Source organism: Centropristis striata, chromosome 14 (assembly GCF_030273125.1).
Source record: "Centropristis striata isolate RG_2023a ecotype Rhode Island chromosome 14, C.striata_1.0, whole genome shotgun sequence".
Taxonomy (NCBI): Eukaryota; Metazoa; Chordata; class Actinopteri; order Perciformes; family Serranidae; genus Centropristis; species Centropristis striata.
The window spans coordinates 34,114,768-34,139,528 of NC_081530.1; the positions used below are offsets into that span (position 1 = coordinate 34,114,768).

At 39.0% G+C, this 24,761-nt stretch overlaps 1 protein-coding gene across 1 annotated transcript in view; it reads right to left on the reverse strand.

The window, feature by feature from the left end:
- The window catches only part of LOC131984798 (collagen alpha-1(XIV) chain-like), a 150,972-nt gene that overhangs the window by 24,446 nt on the left and 101,765 nt on the right, over positions 1-24,761 (reverse strand). Inside the window, exons 12-17 of the mRNA XM_059349774.1 lie at positions 22,509-22,654; positions 11,280-11,409; positions 3,011-3,150; positions 2,786-2,912; positions 2,549-2,688; positions 73-205 (exon numbers count right to left, since the gene is read on the reverse strand). Of these exons, the coding sequence (XP_059205757.1) occupies positions 73-205; positions 2,549-2,688; positions 2,786-2,912; positions 3,011-3,150; positions 11,280-11,409; positions 22,509-22,654 (816 nt within the window). The remainder of the gene's footprint in view (positions 1-72; positions 206-2,548; positions 2,689-2,785; positions 2,913-3,010; positions 3,151-11,279; positions 11,410-22,508; positions 22,655-24,761) is intronic.

Consider the following 24,761-nt stretch of genomic DNA (forward strand, 5'->3'; position numbering starts at 1 on the left):
TAATGAAAAAACTGCATTTTTTAATAACATAAGAAACGTTGGGAGACCAGAACTTGTTTGTAAGTAACTTACGGGTGGACTCCACCAGGATCACCTCGTCACTCTCCACCTCGTTGGCGTAGATGGCGGCGAGGAGGACTTCGTACTCTGTGAGCGGGCTGAGGCCTTTGATCAGGTAGGTGTTGGTGTTTCCGTTCACCATAACCTGAAACACAGACAGAGAGACAGAGTCTGTGAGAGCTGATACAGACAGAAATAAACTCAGTACGTTAACATTACACTTGAAAAAAAAACGAATTATTGCCTTAATCTGACTATAACTGGACAACTGAAGTGCATGTAAACATGTTAGTCCAACTGATGTCGGAGATCTCCAACTCTGACTAGGACACCCAGTTATTTTTTAGGATTTTCGCCGGCATGTATGACAAGACAACGCATGTGCGCATGCTCCACCCCCTGCACTGGCGTATGACCCCGGAACATTTTTTTTTTTTAAAAAGCCAGTCACATTAGCAGGTCACATTAGCCGGTCGCATTAGCAGGTCGCATTAGCCGGTCGCATTAGCAGGCCACATTAGCCGGTCGCATTAGCAGGTTGCAATAGCTGGTCGCAGTAACCGGTCGCATTAGCCGGTCGCATTAGCAGGTTGCAATAGCTGGTCGCAGTAACCGGTCGCATTAGCCGATCGCATTAGCAGATCGCAATAGCTGGTCGCAGTAACCGGTCGCAGTAACCGGTCGCATTAGCCGGTCGCATTGGTCGGTCGCATAAGCTGGTCGCATTAGCAGATCGCAATAGCCGGTTGTATTAGCCGGTCACATTAGCAGGTTGCATTAGCCGGTCGTATTTGCAGGTCACATTAGCCGGTCAGTAGCAACGGCACAAAGTGTCTAACTGAGACCAACAGAAAGGCGCCATATTAACCTGCTGAAACGACGCATATCTCCACCCAGTGTGAGGAGGAGGACAGTCAGTTATTCGATTTTCTCAGTTGCAACTGGACAGAAGTCCTATTAGATGCCAAAATCGATATTTAAGCATAGCTCGATTAAACTGTGCATGTAAACACACTGACTGACTCAATCAGAAAACAAAACAAAAAAACTTGAATGTTCAGAAATAAACAACTTTATGATTCTTACAGTCCCTCACAGCGAGAAGCATCCAATTTAAGTTTTATTGTTATTTATTTGAAGCCTTTGTGTGTCTTACGGTTGGTTGCATCACTTTATAAAGACACAGACAGGCAGGAAGATAAGTGACAGGCCAACAGGTGAAGAGACTGATAGCCCAGTCTCGTTTCAGGGATTATCATCTGGGAGATAATCCTCATTAGTGCGGCACAGAGAGTGAGACGTTCACCTCTGCTTCAGACCATATCTTAATTGAATCGTCTGATTTAACGTTATCAGATTTGAGATAAAGTGTGGCTCCGTTTAATCCCTTTTTATTGAATCAATAATAAGTAAAAGAGACAAAAGACTGACACAGAACTCTTGGTATGCTATAGCTGTGAGGACCATTCAGGCATGAATTAAAAAGTAGAAGCAACAACAATGATGAATAGCTGAAAAGAGAAAAAGGCAGATTAAGTGTGAGGTGATGGATTGCTCTCTGGAAGTTATTACTCAGAGTGAAGGAGTTCAAGTATCTGAGGATCTGAGCCAGCAAATAATGCCGACATTGTAGAGAAAACTGAGAATCTCTCAATTTAGCAGACCGCCTACACTTCAAACCTCTCTGCAGGTCGGCAGCCAGCAGAAGAACGAGTTAATACGAGCAGCGAGAGGAGTTTATTTGCGACCTTTAAAATGAATAAATGGATGGAGAGCATAACAACAGTGACGGACGGCAGGGTTTTATTCTTCAGCTAGAGGAAGGTAAATCCACTTCAAAGACACATTATGATGAATTTATATAAAAAAGAAATGTCCTATCTTTATTCAAGAGCGTAGATTTTCAGTTTGAGAGATGATTTTATTCACTTTCAGTGACACAGCTCCTTCTCCTGCTCAGGTTTATTCTCCTCATGCTCACATTTTGCATTAGCCGGTCGCATTAGCTGGTCAAATTAGCCGGTCAAATTAGCCAGTCACATTAGCCGGTCTCATTAGCCGGTCAAATTAGCCGGTCTCATTAGCCGAACACATTAGCCAGTCACACTAGCCGGTCAAATTAGCCGGTCACATTAGCCGGCAGAATTAGCCGGTCTCATTAGCGGTTACATTAGCCAGTCTCATTAGCCTGTCGCATTAGCCGGTCTCATTAGCCAGTCGCATTAGCTGGTCGCATCAGCAGGCTGCATTAGCCGGTCGAATTAGCCGGTCGCATTAGCAGAAGAAGGAGATAATAGGAGCAGCGAGAGGAGTTTATTTAGCCGAGTGAAGCCGTGTGGCTCTCAACCTTTAAATTAATAAATGGATGGAGAGCATAACAACAGTGACGGGACGGCAGGGTTTTATTCTCCTGAGTTCCAGCTAGAAGAAGGTAAATCCACTTGAAAGGCACATTATGATGAATTTATATTGAAAAAGACACACCCACCTCGTCACTGTCCCCCCCGTCGGTGGGGGTCCAGGTGAGGCGGTACAGCAGCACGTCTGAGGCCGGGTGCTGCCAGTAGACCCTGAAGCTCTCTGTGGAGACGTCGCTGCTCTTCAGGTCCGGAGGGTCGGGAACCGTCTCTGCACACACACACACATTTTACTCAATAAACTAGAGTGATTCTGTTGAGAAGTCATATGAATTCAACATGTTTTTATGTGATGTGTTGGTTCTTACTGGTGGTGAAGCTGTCCGTCACGGCCTCAGCTTGTCCCTCGTCGTAGATGGCGAAGACGCCGACCGTGTACTCCGTCAGGGAGGTCAGGTTCCTTAGCAACCAGGTGGTCACCCGGCCAACCTCCACCTGCGGACACAGAAACAAACACCTACATGTTTAGGATTTCCCCTCAGTGCTTTGGTTCATCCCTGCAGCCTGCTGCTGTCAGCTCTGAGACGTCTCACCTCGTTGGTCTGGACTCCGTTGGTCTTGACGTACATGATGCGGTAACCTTTGGCCTTCCTGGAGGCGGAGGCCCAGGTGAGGCGGGCGGAGCTGTGGTCCACGTCTGAGAAACGCAGGTTGGTGGCTGGAGTCAGCGGTACTGAGGAGGAGGAGGAGGAGGAGGAGGAGGGAGATGCTGTTAGCACAGATATGAACCTTCTGCTGAGGAACTGGATCCTCTAGTTCAGTAGTTCTCAACCTTTTTTAGTCGCGAGAACAGAATCTCACAGTTTAGATCATACAAACTCAGTTGATACGACGAATTCTGGACAAATAATGAAGCAGACAACAACTAAAACATCTCTCTGTCTGTGCATTTATATATATATTTATATTTTATTGTTCCTTTTAATCTAAGTCCTTTGCTATCAGTTTAAAGGTCCATTCTGACCTCCTGAGTGTGTAACAGTCAGCTTCAAGACAGAGACTCCTTGGAAAGTAACAACTTGATACTTTGGGATTTGTCAGAAAAGACACAAAATTACTCAAAAAAGAATCAAATTGACCACAAAATGATCAAAAAAAGACACATAATCACCAAAAAAAGACATAAAATGACAAAATAGACACAAAATGACCTAAAAAGACAAAATGACCAAAAATAAAGGTAAAAATGACAAAAAAAGACACAAAATGACCAAAATTAGATGCAGAAACGACTAAAAAGACACAAAATGCCAAAAAAATAGGTATACACCTAGATACTTATAACTTGGCACCACCTCCATGTCCACCCTACAGGTATTCACTGGCTGTGTTTCGTGAGATATTTTAGTTTTTCTGCTTTCTGCTTTGAAGAAGTGGAAATCCTGGAAGGTGGCGAATGTCGACTGAGCACAGCTGCTGTTGTGTTTATACAAAAGCAGCTGAGACAAAGTGTTTTCAGAAAAAAAAAGAGCAACAAATAAAATGTGAAAATGACTAATTATGATCATAATCACACAAACTCACTTACAAATTGTGAGATGATCATTTGGTTTGTCGGTGTTGTAAATGACATTAATGAACAAATATTTGCTGTAAAGAAAAAAAGAGACACAATATGACAAAAAATAGATGCAAAAATGACCAGAAAAGACACAAAATGACCAAAAATAAATGTAAAATTGACGAAAAAAGACACAAAATGACAAAAAATAGATGCAAAAATGACAAGAAAAGACACAAAATTACCAAAAATAAATGTAAAAGTGATGAAAAAGACACAAAATGACAGAAAATAGATGCAAAAATGACCAGAAAAGACACAAAATTACCAAGAAAATAGATGTAAAAATGACGAGAAAGACACAAAATGACAAAAAATAGATGCAAAAATGACGAAAAAGACACAAAATGACAGAAAATACATGCAAAAATGACCAGAAAAGACACAAAATTACCAAGAAAATAGATGAAAAAATGACGAAAAAGACACAAAATGACCAAAAATAGATGCAAAAATGACCAGAAAAGACACAAAATGACCAAAAATAAATGTAAAAATTACGAAAAAGACACAAAATGACAGAAATTGATGCAAAGATGAGGTGCAGCGTGTAGAAATGTTAATGCTGCCACAGAGCTGCTGTTGTAAAGGAGTCAGAGGTTAGTGGAGTTTGGATTGTGTCAATTATTTCATCCACTGCCTGGCTCCTGGGGGCTTGAACCAGAGATACTGGACTCACCGTGTTAATTATTTAGTGGACAGGCTCCTGGAGGCTCTGCTGAGCTCTAATGCAGCCGGGGAATCTGATTTACACTCAGAAACTTTACAATTACTCCTCTGTTTTTCCTTTTTTCTAAATCCTGATTGTATAGCGCCACTGCTTCACCTCAATTATCCGGCAGGTCAGAGTAAAGACAAAGCAGCAGGGACTAACTCCGCTTCCACCGGGGGTCACGGTGGGGTCACGGCGGGAAGAAGGAGGAAGGGAAATTAAAAAGTTTAGAGATAGGTAAGTCTCCATGGTTTCCTACTGTATCTGTCCATATGAAGATATCCACTTTATTATAGATAAAGTGACTCTGCAGATCAGTGGAAGTCAGAGTCTCAAGTTTAAAACTCTATTTAAAGGTGCATTCACAAGATTTATGGTTGTTCTTTTAAGAACTAATTCTATTTCTTTATTGCCTTTTTTATTCTTTTAAACAAGTATGGATGTGTTCCAGACCAGTCGACAACTAAAACATCTCTCTGTCTGTGCATTTAGATATATGTATTTATATTTTATTGTTACTTTTAATCTAAGTCCTTTGCTATCAGTTTAAAGGTCCATTCTGACCTCCTGAGTGTGTAACAGTCAGCTTCAAGACAGAGACTCCTTGGAAAGTAACAACTTGATACTTTGGGATTTGTCAGAAAAGACACAAAATTACCCAAAAAAGAATCAAATTGACCACAAAATGATCAAAAAAAGACAAATTACAAATTGTCAAAGACAAATTACAAATTGTGAGATGATCATTTGGTTTGTCGGTGTTGTAAATGACATTAATGAACATATATTTGCTGTAAAGAAAAAAAGAGACACAATATGACAAACAATAGATGCAAAAATGACCAGAAAAGACACAAAATGACCAAAAGTAATTGTAAAAATGAGGAAAAAGACACAAAATGACCAAAAATAGATGCAAAAATGACCAGAAAAGACACAATATGACAAAAAATAGATGCAAAAATGACCAGAAAAGACACAAAATGACCAAAAATAGATGCAAAAATGACCAGAAAAGACACAAAATGACCAGAAAAGACACAAAATGACCAAAAATAGATGTAAAAATGACCAGAAAAGACACAAAATGACCAAAAATAGATGCAAAAATGACCAGAAAAGACACAAAATGACAAAAAATAAATGCAAAAATGACCAGAAAAGACACAAAATGACCAAAAATAGATGCAAAAATGACCAGAAAAGACACAAAATGACCAAAAATAAATGTAAAAATGACAAAAAAGACACAAAATGACCAAAAATAGATGCAAAAATGACCAGAAAAGACACAAAATGACCAAAACATTTATCTTCTTCTGATAAGAGTGAATTCAGGGTTCCTGCACTATTTCAGTCAAATCAAAGCGGCAGAATAAAAAGCATGATTTATCTAGAGAAATTGCTATAAAGTCGACACATTTCCTCATGTGAAACAAACACAAAGTGAACAGATAAACACGATGTGAGACTGGAAGCTGACTTGATCATCAGACTATAAAAACAAAGACCTGACAACCGAACAAACTATATTTCTGCATATCATATTCCCTCGTGATTCTTTTTACATTAAATCTACAAAGTGAAAGCTGCTTGTAATCATCAGAGCTGATATGAAGTCTGATTTTGCAAAAAAGAGCCTTCATCGTGCTGCGTTTTTCTGTTTGTTAGAATCTTTTCTGTGCAGCTGCTGCAGCCGTCATTAAAGCTCATTTAGTCTTAACAATGACAGAAACAACATTTCAATAAGTGGATGAAATGAGGGCCGAGTGAAAAACACATTAAACTCGTCTCCCGTGGTCCAGATGGATCGGGGGGGAAATTGTGACCACCGGCTGACAATCAGTGCAGAAAACCACAAATATAATCAATTTATTTTTTTCAATGTAATAAAATACAATCATGCACTGCAGGTATAATCACTGCAAAAGCACATCTGACTGTCAGGGGCCGCTCATGTGGATATTTTTCTCGCACTTAATGAATAAATGATTGAATTCAGATAAGGAGAAGTGGAAAATGAACATACTGGCTGACTGAAAGTTTGCAGTCTGGAGGCCTGAATGCCTGTTTGCATGGATGAAGGAAGAGGAAAAGTCAAGAGACTCCTTGGAAAGTAACAACTTGATACTTTGGGATTTGTCAGAAAAAACACAGAATTACCCAAAAAAGACACAAAAAGACAAAAAAAGACACAAAATGACCAAAAAAAGGAAACAAAATGACCAAAAAAGACACAAATTGACCAAAGAAGACACAAAATGACAAAAAAAGACACAAAATGACCAAAAAAAGGAAACAAAATGACCAAAAAAGACACAAATTGACCAAAAAAGACACAAAATGACAAAAAAGACACAAAATGACCAAAAAAGACACAAATTGACAAAAAAAGACACAAAATTACAAAAAAAAAAGACACAAAATGACAAAAAAACAAAACACAAAATGACCAAAAAAGACATTAAATGACCAAAAAGACTAAAACACATGAACACTTGAACACAGTGGAGACAGAGCTGACTTCCTAAATGATTTGGCGACCCCCAGAAATCATCTCGCAACCCCAATTTTTTTCCAGATATCACCTCCAACACAGGCCGAGAACAGAAAGTTATTCAACAAACATATTATAACATCTTTGGCCTCTTCAGTCTCATTTCCCCTTGAATGTTGTGTGATCAGCAACAGAGATCAGCTGTGTGCAGCAAGTCGTCTGGTGGTGAAACAGTTAATCTGGTTTTGTATCCAAACCACCAATAGAGATCTCCAGAGCTTGCATGGATGAAGGAAAAGGAAAAGTAATCTGAGCGACCTCAACCCCCAAAAAACAAGCAGCGCCGCCCTCTGAGAGCCGCCGGCGTCCCTGTCTGACCTGCATTCAAAGCCTGACACGCTCCATAAAGACAAAAACAGGCCCTGACTTAAAGCCGCAGGCCGCGGGCCTTAAAGGAGGCTTCATAAAACGTTAATTAGTGGGCACGGTGGGGAGATGTGGAAGCCTTCAGAACTCTTAAAAAATGAAAGTGAGGTGCAAAAAATAGCACAACAAGAGGAGGCTGGAGGCCGGCGCCAAGCTGAGATTTTGGCACCGGCGGTTGCCAGTTTTGTCGGGGCAGGAAGACGTGCTGGGACGAGACTTCAACACGCTGCAGCTGCTGCTGGAAGAGACACCGAACTACTGCAGCTGATCTGACTGCTGAGAGTGAAGCAGATAGCAGACATTAGACCAGGGGTCTCAAACTCAAATTACCTGGGGGCCACTGGAGGCAGTATCAAAATGACCAAAAAAAGACACAAAATGACAGAAAAAAACCCTAAATTGCTTAAAAAAGACACAAAATGACCAAAAAAGACACAAAATGACTTAAAAAAAGACAAAATGACAGAAAAAAAATAAATTACTGAAAAAAGACACAAAATGACCACAAAAGACACAAATTTACAAAAAAAAAAGACACAAAATGACGAAAAAAAGAGACACAAAATGACCAAAAAAAAGACACAATTATTTAAAAAAAGACACAAAATTACAAAAAAAAAAGTAATTAAAGGGACCTTCCACACACAACACAGTAAAGTCCCATTCATATAAAACTCACATTAAACTTTCATATCAAGGTGAGGGCCACAAAATATCATCACGAGGGCCACATTTGGCCCTCGGGCCACGAGTTTGAGACCCATGCTTTAGACGCTCTGTGTTTGGTGCTGCTTCATCAGGCTGGGCGATACGGCCCTAAAATAGGATTTTTGCTATAACGATATTAAAAAATACTGAACTTTTATTTTTAGTCTGTATAAATATATAAAAACATACAACAACAAAAAAGTCATTCATAAATCTAAATGTTGTGTAAGTTGCAAATCTCAAAAGTTGCCAAATAAAAAAACATTTACTCTCGATCCTTGAGTATTAGCATAGACAATTTTGTACATTTTATAGTATAATGTCATCAATCTTGTCCACTTTGAGAGCTAAATGCTAATGCTAAATTTTTCACAGTCAACAGGGCTTTCCACTAGGACGTGGAGCAGACAGACAGGGTTGAAACATTGCTGGTTATGGGGGTCCGGGGGCATTTCCCACTGGAGAATTATTTTTCATAAAAGCCCAAATTTGGTGCCTCTCACACATTCTAATGCCACTATTCTATCATATACACTGATCTTATCATTGCATATTTTAATTCATTATTGTAAATAAGAAAAAGGGTTCTTCTATGTTTTATTTAAGGCATCTTATTTTGCCAGTCTTCTTGTAAATTCTGTGGTGGATTCTGTGCTCTTATTTTGAAAGCTGCATTTGTTTAGCGACAGGAAGTAATAGTAGCTTTTTGTGATTGAAACAACTTTAATTGTTAGCTAATGTTAGCTCGCGGCTAACGAACGGCATAATGCAACAGTGTTATTGTGAAAGGCCTGGCCCTGCTTCCTCTTTTCTGCTTCTTCTCTGAGTTGGGTGACGCTGCAGATCTTTAGAAACCACGCGGATGTCCCTGTGAACTTCTCTGAGAAGTGTTTTCTCCCTGCAGACGTCAGCGTCTGGACTTCAGAGGGTCATAAAATCTGTCAGGAACTTAATGAAATTGAATTTCATCAACAGTTAATAAAGCCCATTGATGGCTTCTCAGTCATATCCATATTTACTGTATGAGTGTGTGACCTTGTTTTTCTATCTTTGTGGGGACCAATTTCCCATTTTTTGGATACTGAGGACATTTTGTCCGACTCTAACTTCTTCAAAGGACCGTTTGAGGGCTCAGACTTGGTTTCAGTTTCAGGGCAGAGTTATGTTTAAGTTAAGGTTCGGAGTGGAAGATCTGTCCAATATATCTCATATTTTAGATCATACTCGAGTAACTCAAATATAAAAAAATGATTGAGGAACTTCCTCTGCCTCGAAGCCTCGTTAATTAAATTTAAAGCTCATGTTTCGTCACTGTGGCGGCCCGTCATAGTCTATTATGCCATTCGTTAGCCGCAAGCTAACATTAGCTAACAATTAAAGTTGTTTTAATCACAAAAAGCTACTATTACTTCCTGTCGCTAAACAATGCAGCTTTCAAAATAAGAGCACAGGGTGTTAACAGAATCCACCACAGAATTTACAAGAAGATTGTCAAAATAAGAGCCTTAAATAAAACACACAAGAACCTTTATTCTCCTTTACAATAATTAATTAAAATATGCAATGATAAGATCAGTGTATATGATGGAATAGTGGCATTAGAATGTGTTAGAGGCACCAAATTTGGGCTTTTATGAAAAAAAAAAAAATCTCCAGGGGGCATTGACTGTGAAAAATGTTTTATGAGGTTGGAAACTATTTTAATTATTTTTATTTAATTTTGTGTCGCAGGAAATGTTAAGTTTGCAGTAATTTAATTTATTTTTATTTAATTTTGTGTCTCAGGAAATGTGAAGTTTGCAGTAATTTTATTTATTTTTATTACATTTTGTGTCTCAAGAAATGTTAAGTTTGAAGTCATTTATATTTCATATTCATTTTTATTGGGAATTTTGAATGAAACGGTTTACTTATTTGCATAATATGTATTATAAATGTATTTTTTTTTAAAGGGAACAAATTGGTTGCTATTATTAAATGATTTGTCTTGTTTTCTGCTGTTTATTTATAATCCGGCTTTAAATAAGCAAAAGTAAATTTCATCCGATTACTCGATGAATCGATGGAATATTCGATAGAATACTGGATTACCATAATATTCTCGAGCTGCAGCCCGAATGGAGATATTCCTCCTCTTCCTCTCACTCACATCAGACACAAACTGATGGAACTCTCACCAGTTTAACAACAGTTCATAAAAGCAGCAGAAGTCCCCAGAGTTCAGCCTGGAATAGAAGAGTTTAAACCCCAAAAACAAGAGCAGCGGCTCCATCGTCTGTAGGTAGTTGAGCTTCATGAGAGCAGATGTGAAAAAGAGAAATGTGCCACAAAACGATTTGTGCTAAATGTAGCAGCAGCATGAATCTGCTGCATCACTTAGAACAGCAGCCAGGTTCAGCTGAAGGGACTCCAAAATAAAAGCCACCTAAATCACTGAGGCAGTTGTTGTATTTGACACAACTTAATTAATCACTATGAACATATTATTTAAGAAGGCCAAGTTACTGAAACCACGTTCTTACTACTATTTACTTTTAAATGGAAGTTATTTAGGTGGCAGCTAGGGAGCAAAATCCACCACAAGGCCTCTGAGAGACAGAATGGATCCTCTAACACTCACTCATCACCTCTTAATTACACAATAAAAGCTCTCTATAGGCCCACAGTTGTTTTTCTGGTGACTGATCTTAAGTTAAAAATCTAAGAATATCCAAAGTGAGAAAACTAAGAAGTCCCTAAGACATACGACCATTCTTGAGAAAATGCTGAGTAGCATTTAAGAACATTGTCTTAAGAATTTTCTTAAGTTTTATCTTAAGAACCTTTTTGTGAATCCGGCCCCAGATGGAGAATGAGTGGCTGACTTCCTGTTGGAGTGTTCCAGTGTGTGAGACTCACATGTGGTCTGCTGGCTGGTCATGGGGTCGCTGGCCTCCTCTCCGTACATGGCGTACACCGTCACCGTGTACTCTGTATCCGGGGTCAGACCCTCCAGCTCCACCTCGTTCACAGAGTCCGCCACCTTCACCTGCACACACAACAAAAGGCACTAAATTACTAAAAAAAGACACAAAATTATTTTAAAAAGACACAAAATTACAAACAAACAAAAAAGACACAAAATTATTTAAAAAACACAAAATTATTTTAAAAAGACACAAAATTATTTAAAAAAAACACAAAATTATTTTAAAAAGACACAAAATGACCAAAAAAGACACAAAATTACTAAAAAAAGACACAAAATGACCAAGAATTACACAGAATTACAATAAAAAGAGACAAAATTATTTAAAAAGAGACACAAAATGACCCAAAAAGACCAAAAAAAATGCATTGTCCTCTATTCTGCACTCTAGATCATATGGATACTTTTGAAAATGAGTATTGTATCCGGATACAACGTTTTAGTATCGATACTTTTTTGAGTATCGATACTTTTGACAACCCTAACACACACACACACACACACACACACACACACACACAGCATGAAGGTATGTGCCTTCAGCAGAAAGAGGATGCACTGTTTCCTTATCTCTCTCTCCCTCTCTCTCTCTCTCTCTCTCTCTCTCTGTCTCTCTCTCTCTCTCTCTGTCTCTCTCTCTCTCTCTCTCTCTCTCTCTCTGTCTCTCTCTCTCTCTCTCTCTCTCTCTCTCTCTCTGTGCACCATCTGATCTGATCCATCTGCCTCCTTATCTATGGTATCATCTCTCTGCTTATCTCCCTCTCTATCATCCCTCCATCCACCCAGTCGTGTCCAGTCAGGCAGAGCACCAAGCTGTGATTACATCAGCTGATTTCTGCCCTTTTCCCTTCTTATTTCAGCAGGTGGGACCCGTCACACCTGAGATATATATATCATATATATCATCTCTATGATGGAGGCGAGGTGGAAACACGAGGTGGAGATGATGGAACTCCAGGGGCCAGGTGGAGAAACAACACATTTGCCTTTTTTCCCTGAACATAAACTGTTTTTTATGGAGGATGGATGTGCAGTGAGACACAGTTTCAGCTGCAGGTGAAATGATAAAGGGAGAGAAGGGAATCGTTGTTTTCACTTTGTTTGGTTTGTGTTTAGTTTGCAGGCTGCACAGAGCTCTGTACCTGTCATTTATAACCCCAGTGTTAAAGGGGCATGTTATTATGCTCATTTTCAGGCTTATACGTGGATTTTTTTCAACCCTAGAGAATATTGGAGGATATTACATACAGCCAGAATGTGTAAAAAAAACATACGGACCCGGGGGAGGGGGTAATATTTAGAGAAAAAACATTTATGAGATTAAAGTGGTGAATCTACGAGAAAAAATGTGCAGATTTATGAGATATAAGTGGTGAATCTGCAAGAAAAAAGTTTTTTTTTTTCCTTTTTTTCTCGCAAATCTGCGTCTTTTTTTGCGCAGATATGCCACTTTAAATCTGCAACTTTTTTCCCTGTAGATTTGCCACTTTAATGTAGTAAATTTGCTTTGTTGCTCCTTTATGTATTCTTCTGGCCACTTTGTGTCTTTTTTGTAATTCTGTGGGTTTTTTAGTATTTTTTTCCGGTCAGTTTGTGTCTTTTTTTTTGCTCTTTTATTACTTTTTTGTCCTTTTTGGTCATTTTATGTGCCTTTAAAGCATTGTTTTGATGTATTTAATGTGTTAAAATGGTCATTTAAGTAATGATATGTTATGTATTTTACAGCATATTCCAATAGATTACTTAATAAAGTCATTTCTAAATACTTTGAATTACTTTCAGCTCATTTCCCAGCATGCAAATTCCAAATTTCAACCCTAGCGAATATTGGAGGATATTACATACTGACAGAATGTGTAAAAAAAAAAACATACAGACCCGGGGGAGGGGGGGGAATATTTTGAGAAAAAAGTTTACGAGATTAAAGTGGCAAATCTACGAAAAAAAATTTGCAGATTTATGACATTTAAAGTGGTGAATCTGCGGTGAATCTTTCCCCTTTTTTTCTTGTAAATCTGCAACTTTTTTTGCACAGATTTGCCACTTTAAATCTCTTAAACCTGCTACATTTTTTTCTTGTAGATTTGCCACTTTAATCTAGTAAATGTGCACCTTTTTACTCAAAATACTACTATTATTTTTATTCATACTTGGCCCTAATATGAGAATAAGAATTTTGATATCCACTGAAGGTACCAAATATAGTTCTTCGCCCACTAAAGGGTTAAGGATTATAATTGAACATGAATACATAGTGCAGCTGTCTTCCAGAGCACATACTGTTGCCTGCAGTATTCATACAGTTGGGTCATAGCTCTTCATTATAACAGTACACTCTGAATTTTGAGATTGTGGGTCAAAAAAAGCAGAGAAAGCTGGATGGCATACTGGAAAATGCAATGTGATAACATCCTGGTGTTATTGGAAAACTGAATTTGAAGTATGAGGATGTATAAATATTTTTCTGGACCACTGGGTTATATGGAAGGACTGGTGTTGGAAATGCACAGCTTCATTTTGAATATATGTGAATCACACTCTGTGGTAGCGCCTGTCTCTTTAAGAAATTAAAAAAATTACCAAGAAAACATTCTCAACCAAAATCTAAACACTTTAACACGTTCCAGCAGAAATGTGATCCAAAATTCTGGAGATATTAACAATATCAGCAGTCAAGATGACAGACAATAAGGAAAAGCATTAATAGGTCCCCTTTAACCCTTTATCGGCCAGATAACTATATTTGGTAACTTCAGGTAATATTTCGAGAAAAAAGTTGCAAATTTACTAGATTAATGGCAAATCTGCACGAAAAAGCCGCAGATTTACGAGAAAAAAGTGGGGAAAAAAGCAACTTTTTTATCCCAGATTCACCACTTTAAATCTCATAAATCTGCACATTTTTTTCTCGTAGATTTGCCACTTTAATCTCGTAAACTATTTTCTCAAAATATGACCCCCCTCCCCCGGGTCCGTATGTGTTTTTTTTTACACATTCTGGCAGTATGTAATATCCTCCAATATTCTCTAGGGTTGAAATTGAAGTTGAAAAAATGTCATCATTATTTTTATTTATAATTGAGCAATCATCTCCCTTAATGATCTTTTCAGTTCATCCTGAAGCATTTTGTAAAGCCAGTTTCAACATGAGCACTGTGAACAAATCATTGATCTTCCTTCTAATATTTATCAATAATAGTGATAATAGTTTATGAATATGTGACAAAAAGAATGCATATGCATACATCTTTCTTTGTGCTTACGTACAGTTTTAGTGGTGAATCTACAGTTTGATGCAGCTGTTAACGTCATTTAACTGTTTTTCAAAATGAAACAAAGCACCTGATTTCCCTTGGTCTGTGTGTGTGTGTGTGTGTGTGTGTCTGTCTGTAGCTGTGTTTCCATTAAAGTCAAAGCCAATTTTTAAGCTAAATTTTTAAATGTTGCATTAATCCTCTTGAGTCAGTGAAAACATGGAGGCATTACTTCTTCATGACGACCTTCCCTCTAAAGTTCTGGCTTCAAACTGCAGGTTTTGTTTATTGATGATAAACCAAGTAAAACAGAGATAAGGTCTAATATATTTAGTATGAAAATATAAACATTATATGTTATATTTGCAACCTGTAAACACATTTGCAACATTTAAAACTCATTGGCCCTCATTTATCAAGCGAGCGTAGAAACGAGCGCAGATCTGAGTGTATATTTGGTCTTACGACAGGGTTCACGTGTGATTTATCAAACGATCGTATCTCGACAATCACAGCGTAAGAATGATCGGCTGTTGATAAATGTGGCGGCTCGAAACAAGCGTCATTTAAATACCACGCCCTAATATATATAATATATATATAATATATACCCGATTCAGAAGACTCGCCTTCAGAGTTTACGACACCGAAGGACGCAATGCGGCCAAAAAGAGGATTTTTTCACCCCCTAAAGTCGCTTTATTAGCAAAGTGCACCGTTACAATTAACAAAAGGGGCAATATAGACATATTAAAGAAATACGCAGCGACGGAGGTTTATGAAATAAAAGTACTTATAGTTATAAACTCAAACAAGTCCAGTGATTAGCTATTTTACATTTGGAGCACGGCCTTAGAAGTTTTCAGCTTTTTGGTTGAAGGAGGTAAACAATGTTTTAAAGTAAGTTTTAATTCTAAAAGAAGAGGAATTTCTCAGTCAGAAAGTGAAACGATGACGTCCAACAGCTGCAACAACAAACTGGTTTAGTTTGGCAGCAGAAAAAGTGAAAAGAAGGAAATCAGTGGTGCTGTCAGCAGAGTAGCGGACTATTAAACTCCTGGCGAGGTTTGAGTAATTACATCGTGATATATAAAGCCTAATAATCTATATAATATCCGAATATTGCTATTATTATGATGGAGAGATATTATTGACCTCTTTACATTTACTAATAATGATGTCCTAGTCAGAGGAGCGTGTGGCAGCGCTGATTGGAAATGTTTCTATTCGGGCAGAACCGCTGGTAAAAGAGACGCTGACGCTCCGGTGTCGGAGCTGGATAATAATAATAATAATAATAATAATAATAATAATAATAATAATAATAATAATAACAGTAAACAGCAGAAGACAACAACATTTAATATCCTCGGCTGGTATTCTGTTTAAAGAATTTCACGATCGCAGGGTTTATTTATTTATGGATTATGTTTTAATGATAAATTATGTAGTCTAAACATGTTTTGCTTTGCCACTATTAAAAATCAAAACACCACAGAGTTTAATCAGCTCCAGGCATCGATGCAATAGTCTAAGATCAATTCTCCGACTCAGACGTGTGGACTTCACGCTGACTCAGATTTGCGTACACGAGCTGAGAGCAGACTGAGATCTGATCGTACCGTCCGCTCACGTCCATATTGATAAATGCCGAGGCTTGCGGAGAAATTATGTTACGCCCACTTTACGCTCACTTTCTGACGTACGCTCGTTTGATAAATGAGGGCCATTGAGCGTTATTGTTTCAAAAGGGGGGGAAAAAATCATCTTCAAAATATTTTTTTAAATTTTTTAATGTTTGTTGTTTTTTGGTTTCTTTTGGGTTCAAAATGTTGATCTAGTGAGTCAAAGTGAAAAATTATTATCAGGTTACATTAATGAGATTGTGCAAAAAATGAAAGTATGATAGCGATGTTAAATATGCTAAATATGCATGCTTTTTTCTCTCCAAGTGGCAGAATGAAAAGTATTTAAAAAATGGACAAAATAGCCCAAGACTCCAAAGGGTTAAAGAAAATGTGAATTAGTGAGTTTTTCATCAGCTGGTTCAGAGCAAATAAACAAAGCTGCAGTAACGTCTTTTGGCCAGCAGGTGGCAGTGTAAAGTGTTGCTGTAGGCTAATCTGTCAGTAAACAGGAGAAGAAGAGAGAAAACAACAACAAAAAGGGAGAAAACGTCTTCAGGAATTAGATTAAACTCCTAATTGTTCTTTCATGAGGGTTTAATGAGATATTTAAGGGCGTTTCCAGATCTATTTATGGTGAACTTTGGGAGTGGAGGGGAGGATTGTGCATGTCAATGATTCAGATTCATAAAACAGAATCAGGCTTTATTAATCTGACATAAAGAATGCAGATGCATATTTTTCTTCTTTGTGCACACACAGTTTTAGTGGTGAATCTACATTTTAATGCCTCAACCTCTACTGCAGTAAACTGTCGGGCTTTCTCTTGTTATTTTGATCCGTTTTACTGTAAAACAATAACGGCCTCTCTTTGTTTCTCTGGGCTCTGTGATGAAGGATTCCCAGTGTGATGCCAGATGAGTCACTATTATCCAGCTGCTGACACACGACGGCCACAAACCCACAACTTTACCGTCTTTCACCTTCTGCCAAAACACAAAACGGATGTTTTTAAAAAAAAGAAAAAAATCTGGCAGAATGGAGGCACAGACAAATGTTTGTCCATCTGCTCTTCTTGTCTGCTCACTCCATGAATAAATTGTTTGCCTTTTGGAGCCCGGGAGAAAAAAAGATGTACTGCCAAATATTAAGAGTCATACTTCATAACTGATGCAGAGTTTCAGACGGGGACTGAGTCAGAATGTGGTGCAGACGTGAACAGTTCCTCTGCTGCTCCAGTAATGGATGTTCATCAGGAGCTCCTACACCTGTTCTGGCTGAGTTTCACTTCCTTGTACTTTGGATGTTTTTCAATCAGATTTTTACATATATAAAGCAGCATGACGCAGCTTTAGGTTACATGTTTGGCCTTGTTGCTGCCGGGCCTTCTGTCATATAGAGCAGCTATTCTCAACCTGGGGGTCCCGACCCCAATTGGGGTCCCGAGATCATTTCTGGGGGTCGCCAAAACATTTTAGAAGCCAGCTCTGTCTCCACTGTGTTAAAGTGTTCATGTGTTTTAGTCTTTTTGGTCATTTCATGTCTTCTTTGGTCAATTTGTGTTATTTTAGTCATTTTTGTGTCTTTTTGGATCATTTTGACTCTTTTTTGGTCATTTTTTGTCATTTTGTGTATTTTTTTTGATAATTTTGTGGTCAATTTGTGTCTTTTTTAGTAATTTTGTTTCATTCTTTTGGTCATTTGATGTCTTTTTTTTAGTAATTTTGTGTCTTTTTTTGGTCATTTTGTTTCTTTTTTGGGCCATTTTGTGTCTTTTTTTGGTCATTTTGTGTCTTTTTTTGATCATTTTGTGTCAGTTTGTGGTAAATTTGTGTATTTTCTGACAAATCCCAAAGTAGCAAGCAGAAGCATTTTAGTCCATTCCTTTTAATACAAAATGAGAAAACTTCTCACTTGATTTATTACCTCAGAAATGTTTTTTAGGACAACACTATGGTCTCAATCACGAGTAAAAAAAATCTTCTTTAAGACAATCTGATGTAAATAGTGTAAATAATGGCCCCATTTAGAAGAAAATACAAGATAAAGAATCGTATGATTTGGGGCGGGGCTACCTTTGATTGACAGGTCACTAACAAGGCGAGCCGTCACCAGGAGAGAAGCAAAACAATGTGTATCCACGGCAACGTGTCAATAAAGTTATATATAATGTTATATAGATATAAAATAGGACATATATCGGTTTGGTCTCATAACTTTTCACTGTATTTTCGCTGATTTGAACGTTGAAACTCAAGGAAAGCTCATTATATCGTGATGTTATTCACATGATGTATTGGTGTCAGACTGCTGTCACGTCTATTAAAATTTAAATGACGCCTCATCTTATCTGTGTTGTTTCACCGCTGACTGAAAGTATAAAAACTTATGTTATGTTATGTATGCTGACTCAAGTCAGAATATTGTGATTCAAAAGCCCCTCCAGCTAAATGTTAATAGAGCTCAGTAACACACCTGCACTGAGACAAACATCAGGAGTTGAATTCAAGGTTCTTACACTTTTTGAGTGGTCAAATACAAGCACTTTTCATGGACTTTCCAGGTCCATTTTCAAGCTTTTCCAGGACCTTACAACGGTTGTAAGTTGCATGTTTTAGATGAGTGCTTACATGCTAAAAGGGGTAACTTCACTCAACCATACCGACAGCGATGGTTTCACACGTTTAACAACCAAAAGTACAGTTTGCTAATCTCAATATTCAATTTATTAGTTTTTTCATTGAACATGTGATTATCTATAGTCAGATTGCACGAGAAATACAGGAAGAATTTCAAGCATTTTCAAGCGCTTTATCCAAATTGAAGCACTTTTCATACCTTGAAAATACAACATTTGAATTCAAGCATTTTCAAGGATTTCAAGCACCCGTACGAACCCTGTAAATGACTTTCTGACACCTTCATTTCTCACTCTGCACCCTGAGAGAGTAAAGTTTTATAAAGTGAGATGACGCTCTGGCTCGAGGAGAGGCTTTTCTGCTCTGACAACAAGATCCTTTTGTCACACAGACTGAATCCTTGTCACTTTTGTTTTCCATTGGCAGGAAAATAGTCAGTTTTAGGGACTCTCTGGTCTTCAAAGCCCAGTTTGGACACAGAATCTCCCTGCTGCTGTTCACATCTTAGTGTCTGTGTGTTCTCTGTGTCTCTACTGAAGCCCGCTGTGGCTCCTCGGATCAAAGTGCTCTTCCCGGATCAAACTGGACTGGATGTGGATGTGTCTGTGGCGCTGGCCAGACGAGTGGATGCCACAGGAGCCCGGGCTCGTCCTCGCCACTGGAAAGAATCCATCCAGAGTGTGAATTCCTCCCTTCATTGTTTTTATCGCTGTGTGCCTGGAGGGGAATGTGGCGGCGGGCGTAATGAGGTCTGATGGGAGAGAGACACAGACGAGTGGCTGTGCCCTTCACACCTCCCCTCCTCTTCCTCCTCCTCCTCTTCCTCCTCCTCGGCTGTCTCTCTTCCTGTCAGGAAGCTGCACCATTCAATCTGTCTTCTCATGTCTTCTCACCTGATCACATTAGCCGTTCATTAGCCGGTCACATTAGCCGTTCATTAGCCGGTCACATTAGCAGTTCATTAGCCGGTCACATTCGCCGGTAGCAATAGCTGGTCACATTAGCCAGTCGCAGTAGACGGTCGCATTAACTGTTCATTAGCGGGTCACATTAGCCATTCATTAGCCGGTCACATTAGCCGGTCACATTAGCTGGTCACATTAGCCGGTCCCATTAGCCGGTCACATTAGCCCGTCATTAGTCGGTCGCATTAGCCGGTCACATTAGCCGTTCATTAGCTGGACACATTAGCCGGTCATTAGCCGGTCGCATTAGCCGGTCACATTAGCCGGCCATTAGCCAGTCGCATTAGCCGGTCGCAGTAGCCGGTCACATTAGCCGGTCACATCAGCTGGTCACATTAGCCATTCATTAGCCGGTCACATCAGCCGGTCATTAGTTGGTCACATTAGCCGGTCACGTTAGCCGGTCATTAGTCGGTCGCATTAGCCAGGCGCAGTAGCCGGTCACATTAGCCGGTCACATTAGCCGGTCACATCAGCCATTCATTAGCCGGTCACATCAGCTGGTCACATTAGCTGGTCACATTAGCCGGTCACGTTAGCCGGTCATTAGTCGGTCGCATTAGCCAGGCGCATTAGCCGGTCACATTAGCCGGTCATATTAGCCTGTCACCCCTTGCTTTCTTTTTTATTTGTTATTTCTGGAGTATTATTTTTATTTTTTTGGGTTGTTGTTGTTTTTTTGTTTTTTGGAGAACCATTGTCAGGCTAAATGGTTGTTTTCCTGATGTTTACTATGCTGCCTTGAGAATGTGAAGCTGTGAGAATTGTTTTACTTGTATAATGCATTTGAAAAAACAAAACGTGTTCAGGAAGACCAGGTGATTTTTTTTCTTTTTTAGCTTACTCACTAATTTACCTTCCACCAACTGCCAGTTGCATCTTGTCTTCTCTGTTTTTTCCTCTCTTTCTTTCTTTCCTTCCATCCTTCTATGTATAAAGTCTGATGTGCTGATATACACAATGCAGGGAACAATAAAACCACATCAAAGCAGACTTTTACTTTGAAGAAACTCGATTACAATTACAAAGGCGTGTGTGCGGGTCAGTTTTGATTAAACTGAAGTCTGTGCAGACTCGTCTTTAAATAGATGATTTCAAAGAGACTTCAGGTGTTTGACAGAATCCTGATAACGCTCAGACAGAAAGATGCAGAAAAACACACAAACTGCACACAAAGAAAAGGAGAAGGTGAAGCCGGGAGAGTCTGCAAGGTTAAACTTTTCAAATCATGAAGGACAGAAAATGAGACGAAATGGCTCAGAAAACTTCACCAAATCTTCTGTCCTGCTACGTGTCAGAACTAAAGCCTGAGTGGCTGTCAGACTGGGAGATAACTGGATGTTCCAGAGCTGCTGATCCCATCAGACCGTCTGTTCTCTGAGCTTTTCTCTGACTCACACACCTCAATGTTAACTGTTCCACTAGAAACCAGCCACTGCTGCTCACTTTATATTGTTGCTTGCCTTTATAACAATTATGGATGGGACAATTTAGGATTTTATCAGTGAGTACGTTTACATGACACTTGAAAAAAACAAATTATTGCCCTAATCCGACGAATTATTGCCTTAATTCTCCAACTTCGGTTAGGACACCCAGATAATGCGGTTGGAATAGGATTTTCGCTGGAGTATGACCCCGGAACAAAAACATTCAGAAAGCGGTCACATTAGCCGTTCATTAGCCGGTCGCATTAGCCGGTCACATAAGCCGGTCACATTAGCCGGTTGCAGTAGCCGGTCACATTAGCCAGTTGCATTAGCCGGTCGCATTAGCCTTTCATTAGCAGGTCACATTAGCCGGTCACATAAGCCGGTCATTAGCCTGTCATTAGCCGGTTGCATTAGCCGGTCACATAAGCCGGTCATTAGCCGGTCACATTAGCCGGTCGCATTCACCGGTCGCATTAGCCGGTCATTAGCCGGTTGCATTAGCCGGTCACATAAGCCGGTCATTAGCCGGTTGCATTAGCCGGTCACATTAGCCGGTCGCATTCACCGGTCGCATTAGCCGGTTGCATTAGCCGGTCACATAAGCCGGTCACATTAGCCGGTTGCAGTAGCCGGTCACATTAGCCAGTTGCATTAGCCGGTCGCATTAGCCGGTCGCATTAGCCTTTCATTAGCAGGTCACATTAGTCGGTCACATAAGCCGGTCATTAGCCGGTCATTAGCCGGTTGCATTAGTCGGTCGCATTAGCCGGTCGCATTCACCGGTCGCATTAGCCGGTCATCAGCCGGTCACATTAGCCGGTCGCATTAGCCGGTCGCATTAGCCGTTCATTAGCCGGTCCCATTAGTTATTATCAGTAGCTGAGGCCAACAGAAAGGCGCCATATTAACCTGCTGAAACGACGCATATCTCCACCCAGTGGTGAGGAGGAGGACATGTTCCCGTCAGTTATTAGATTTTCTCAGTTTCATGTAAACTGGAACAAGGACAGAAGTCCTTTTAGATGCCAAAATAAAAATTTTTTAAGCATAGCTCGATTAAACTGTGCATGTAAACGTACTGTCTGATTGTCAATAACTTTGTAAGTTATTGATGAGTGTTTATTATTGTGATACTTATGATTTTGTTTACTGTAGCTTTCCTTTCCTGCCTTCATAATCTTTTACACACATTCTCTCTCACACACACACACACACACTCACACACACTCACACACTCTCTCACCTCCTTCTCGTCTGCAGGGTCTCCCTCCGTCAGCGGGGCGTACAGGATCATGTACCCAGAAGCCCCGGCGGCGATCTTCCAGCGGACCATCATGGTGCTGTGAGTGATGTCGAACAGCTCCAGGTCGTTCACCATGGGCAGCGCCACTGCAGCACACACACACACACACACACACACACACACACACACACAGCAGGTTAAACATACATATGATGTACATTTCATGTTGATTTGGATATTATTTTCTGACGTTTGAGTCTCTGAAGGCGACAACTTCTGAAAAAAAAATGCAAAATGTGCAACTAAATCCTAAAAAGCATTTTATTTGCTTATTTAACCGTTCGAGTATGTTCTATTAACCCTTTATAGGGCGAAGAACCATATTTGGTAACTTCAGTGGATATCAAACTGGTCCCCATGTCTCTCTGTTTGGTGGTAGAACCACATGGATTTCTTCCAGCTAATCAGCAAAGATCAGACTACTAGTAATATTTCGAGAAAAAAGTTGCAGATTTACTAGATTAAAGTGGTAAATCTACAAGAAAAAAAGTCACAGATTTAGGAGATTTAAAGTGTCAAATCTGCGCAAAAAAAGTTGCCGATTTACGGGGAAAAAAACAACTTTTTTCTCGCAGATTCACCACTTTAAATCTCATAAATATGCACATTTTTTTCTCGTAGATTTGCCACTTTAATCTCGTAAACTTTTTTCTCAAAATATTACCCCCCTCCCCCAGGTCCGTATGTTTTTTTTTTACACATTCTGGCTGTATGTAATATCCGCCAATATTCTCTAAGGTTGAAATTTGCAAGTATTTCAATGAGAGCCCTATTAAGGGTTGATTTAGTCATTTGAAATATTAAATATTGGTCCAATTTATCCTCCTCACTGATGACTTCCATGTGTTTTCTGCCTGTTTGCAGGTGAAGCGCCACACCTCAGCCTCTCTCACTATTTAGTGTCACGTTTCATTTGTTTCCTGAGAGAGACCGTAGCAGTGGCAGCTAACGGCCGCAGCCAAACCCCATTAACTTTGTTACAAGGTCGACTGGCAGCTTAGCATTCATCGTGGAGCGACGGGGAGGAATTCCCCGTCATTCATCAGCGAGCGGCGGGGCTGGGAGAGGCTGGAGGATCCTGCCAGGCTGCGGCTCAGACCTCCTGACGAGGCCTCGGGCAACACAAGCAGAATTAGAGCTCACCACAGGCGTCCTGTCAGAGGCTGCCATGCATAATGGAACACCTGTGCAGCTGTTATGGCCCAAATTCACTGTTTTACTGTTGTAGCACGACACATATCGGCTGTTAGATCAGTGTCTCTGTCAGAGACGCTAATAAAGCAGCCGTGGGTGTCTCGTCTTAGACACTAAATTACGACAAAAAAGACACAAAATGACAGAAAAAAACTAAATTACTTGAAAAAGACACAAAATGACCAAAAAAAGACACTAAATTACTAAAAAAAAACACAAAATGACCAAAATAAGACACAAAATGATTGAAAAAACACTAAATTACTTAAAAAAGACACAAAACGACCAAAAAAAGACACAAAATGACCCCAAAAAATACACAAAATTACTAAAAAAAGACACAAAATTACAAAAAAAATATGCAAAATTACAAAAAAAAAATAGACACAAAATTATTTAAAAAAGAGACAAAATGACATTCAAGTATTTTTTTTAGGTAATTTTGTGTCTTTTTTTGGTAATTTTGTCTTTTTTAAGTAATTTTGTAATTTTGTGTCTTTTTGGTAATTTTGTGCCTTTTTTGGGTAATTTTGTGTCTTTTATAAATACTTTTGTGTCTTTTTTAAATATTTTTGTCTTTTTTAAATAATGTGTATTTTTTAAATAATTTTGTGTCTTTTTTAAATAATTTTGTCTTTTATAATAATTTTGTGTCTTTCATAAATAATTTTGTGTCTTTTTTAATAATTTTGTGTCTTTTTTAAATAATTTTGTCTTTTTTCAATAATTATGTGTCTTTATTGGTAATTTTTGTGTATTTTTTGGGTCATTTTGTGTCTTTTTGGTAATTCTGTGTCTTTTTTTGTTCATTTTGTGTCTTTTTTAAGTAATTTAGTTTTTTCTGTCATATTGTGTCTTTTTTGTGTCATTTTGTGTCTTTTTTTTTGTAATTTTGTGTCTTTTTAGGGTCATTATGTATCTTTTTTTTAGTAATATAATATTTTTATAATATAATTTTAGTAATATATTTTTCTGGTCATTTTGACACTGCCTCCAGCA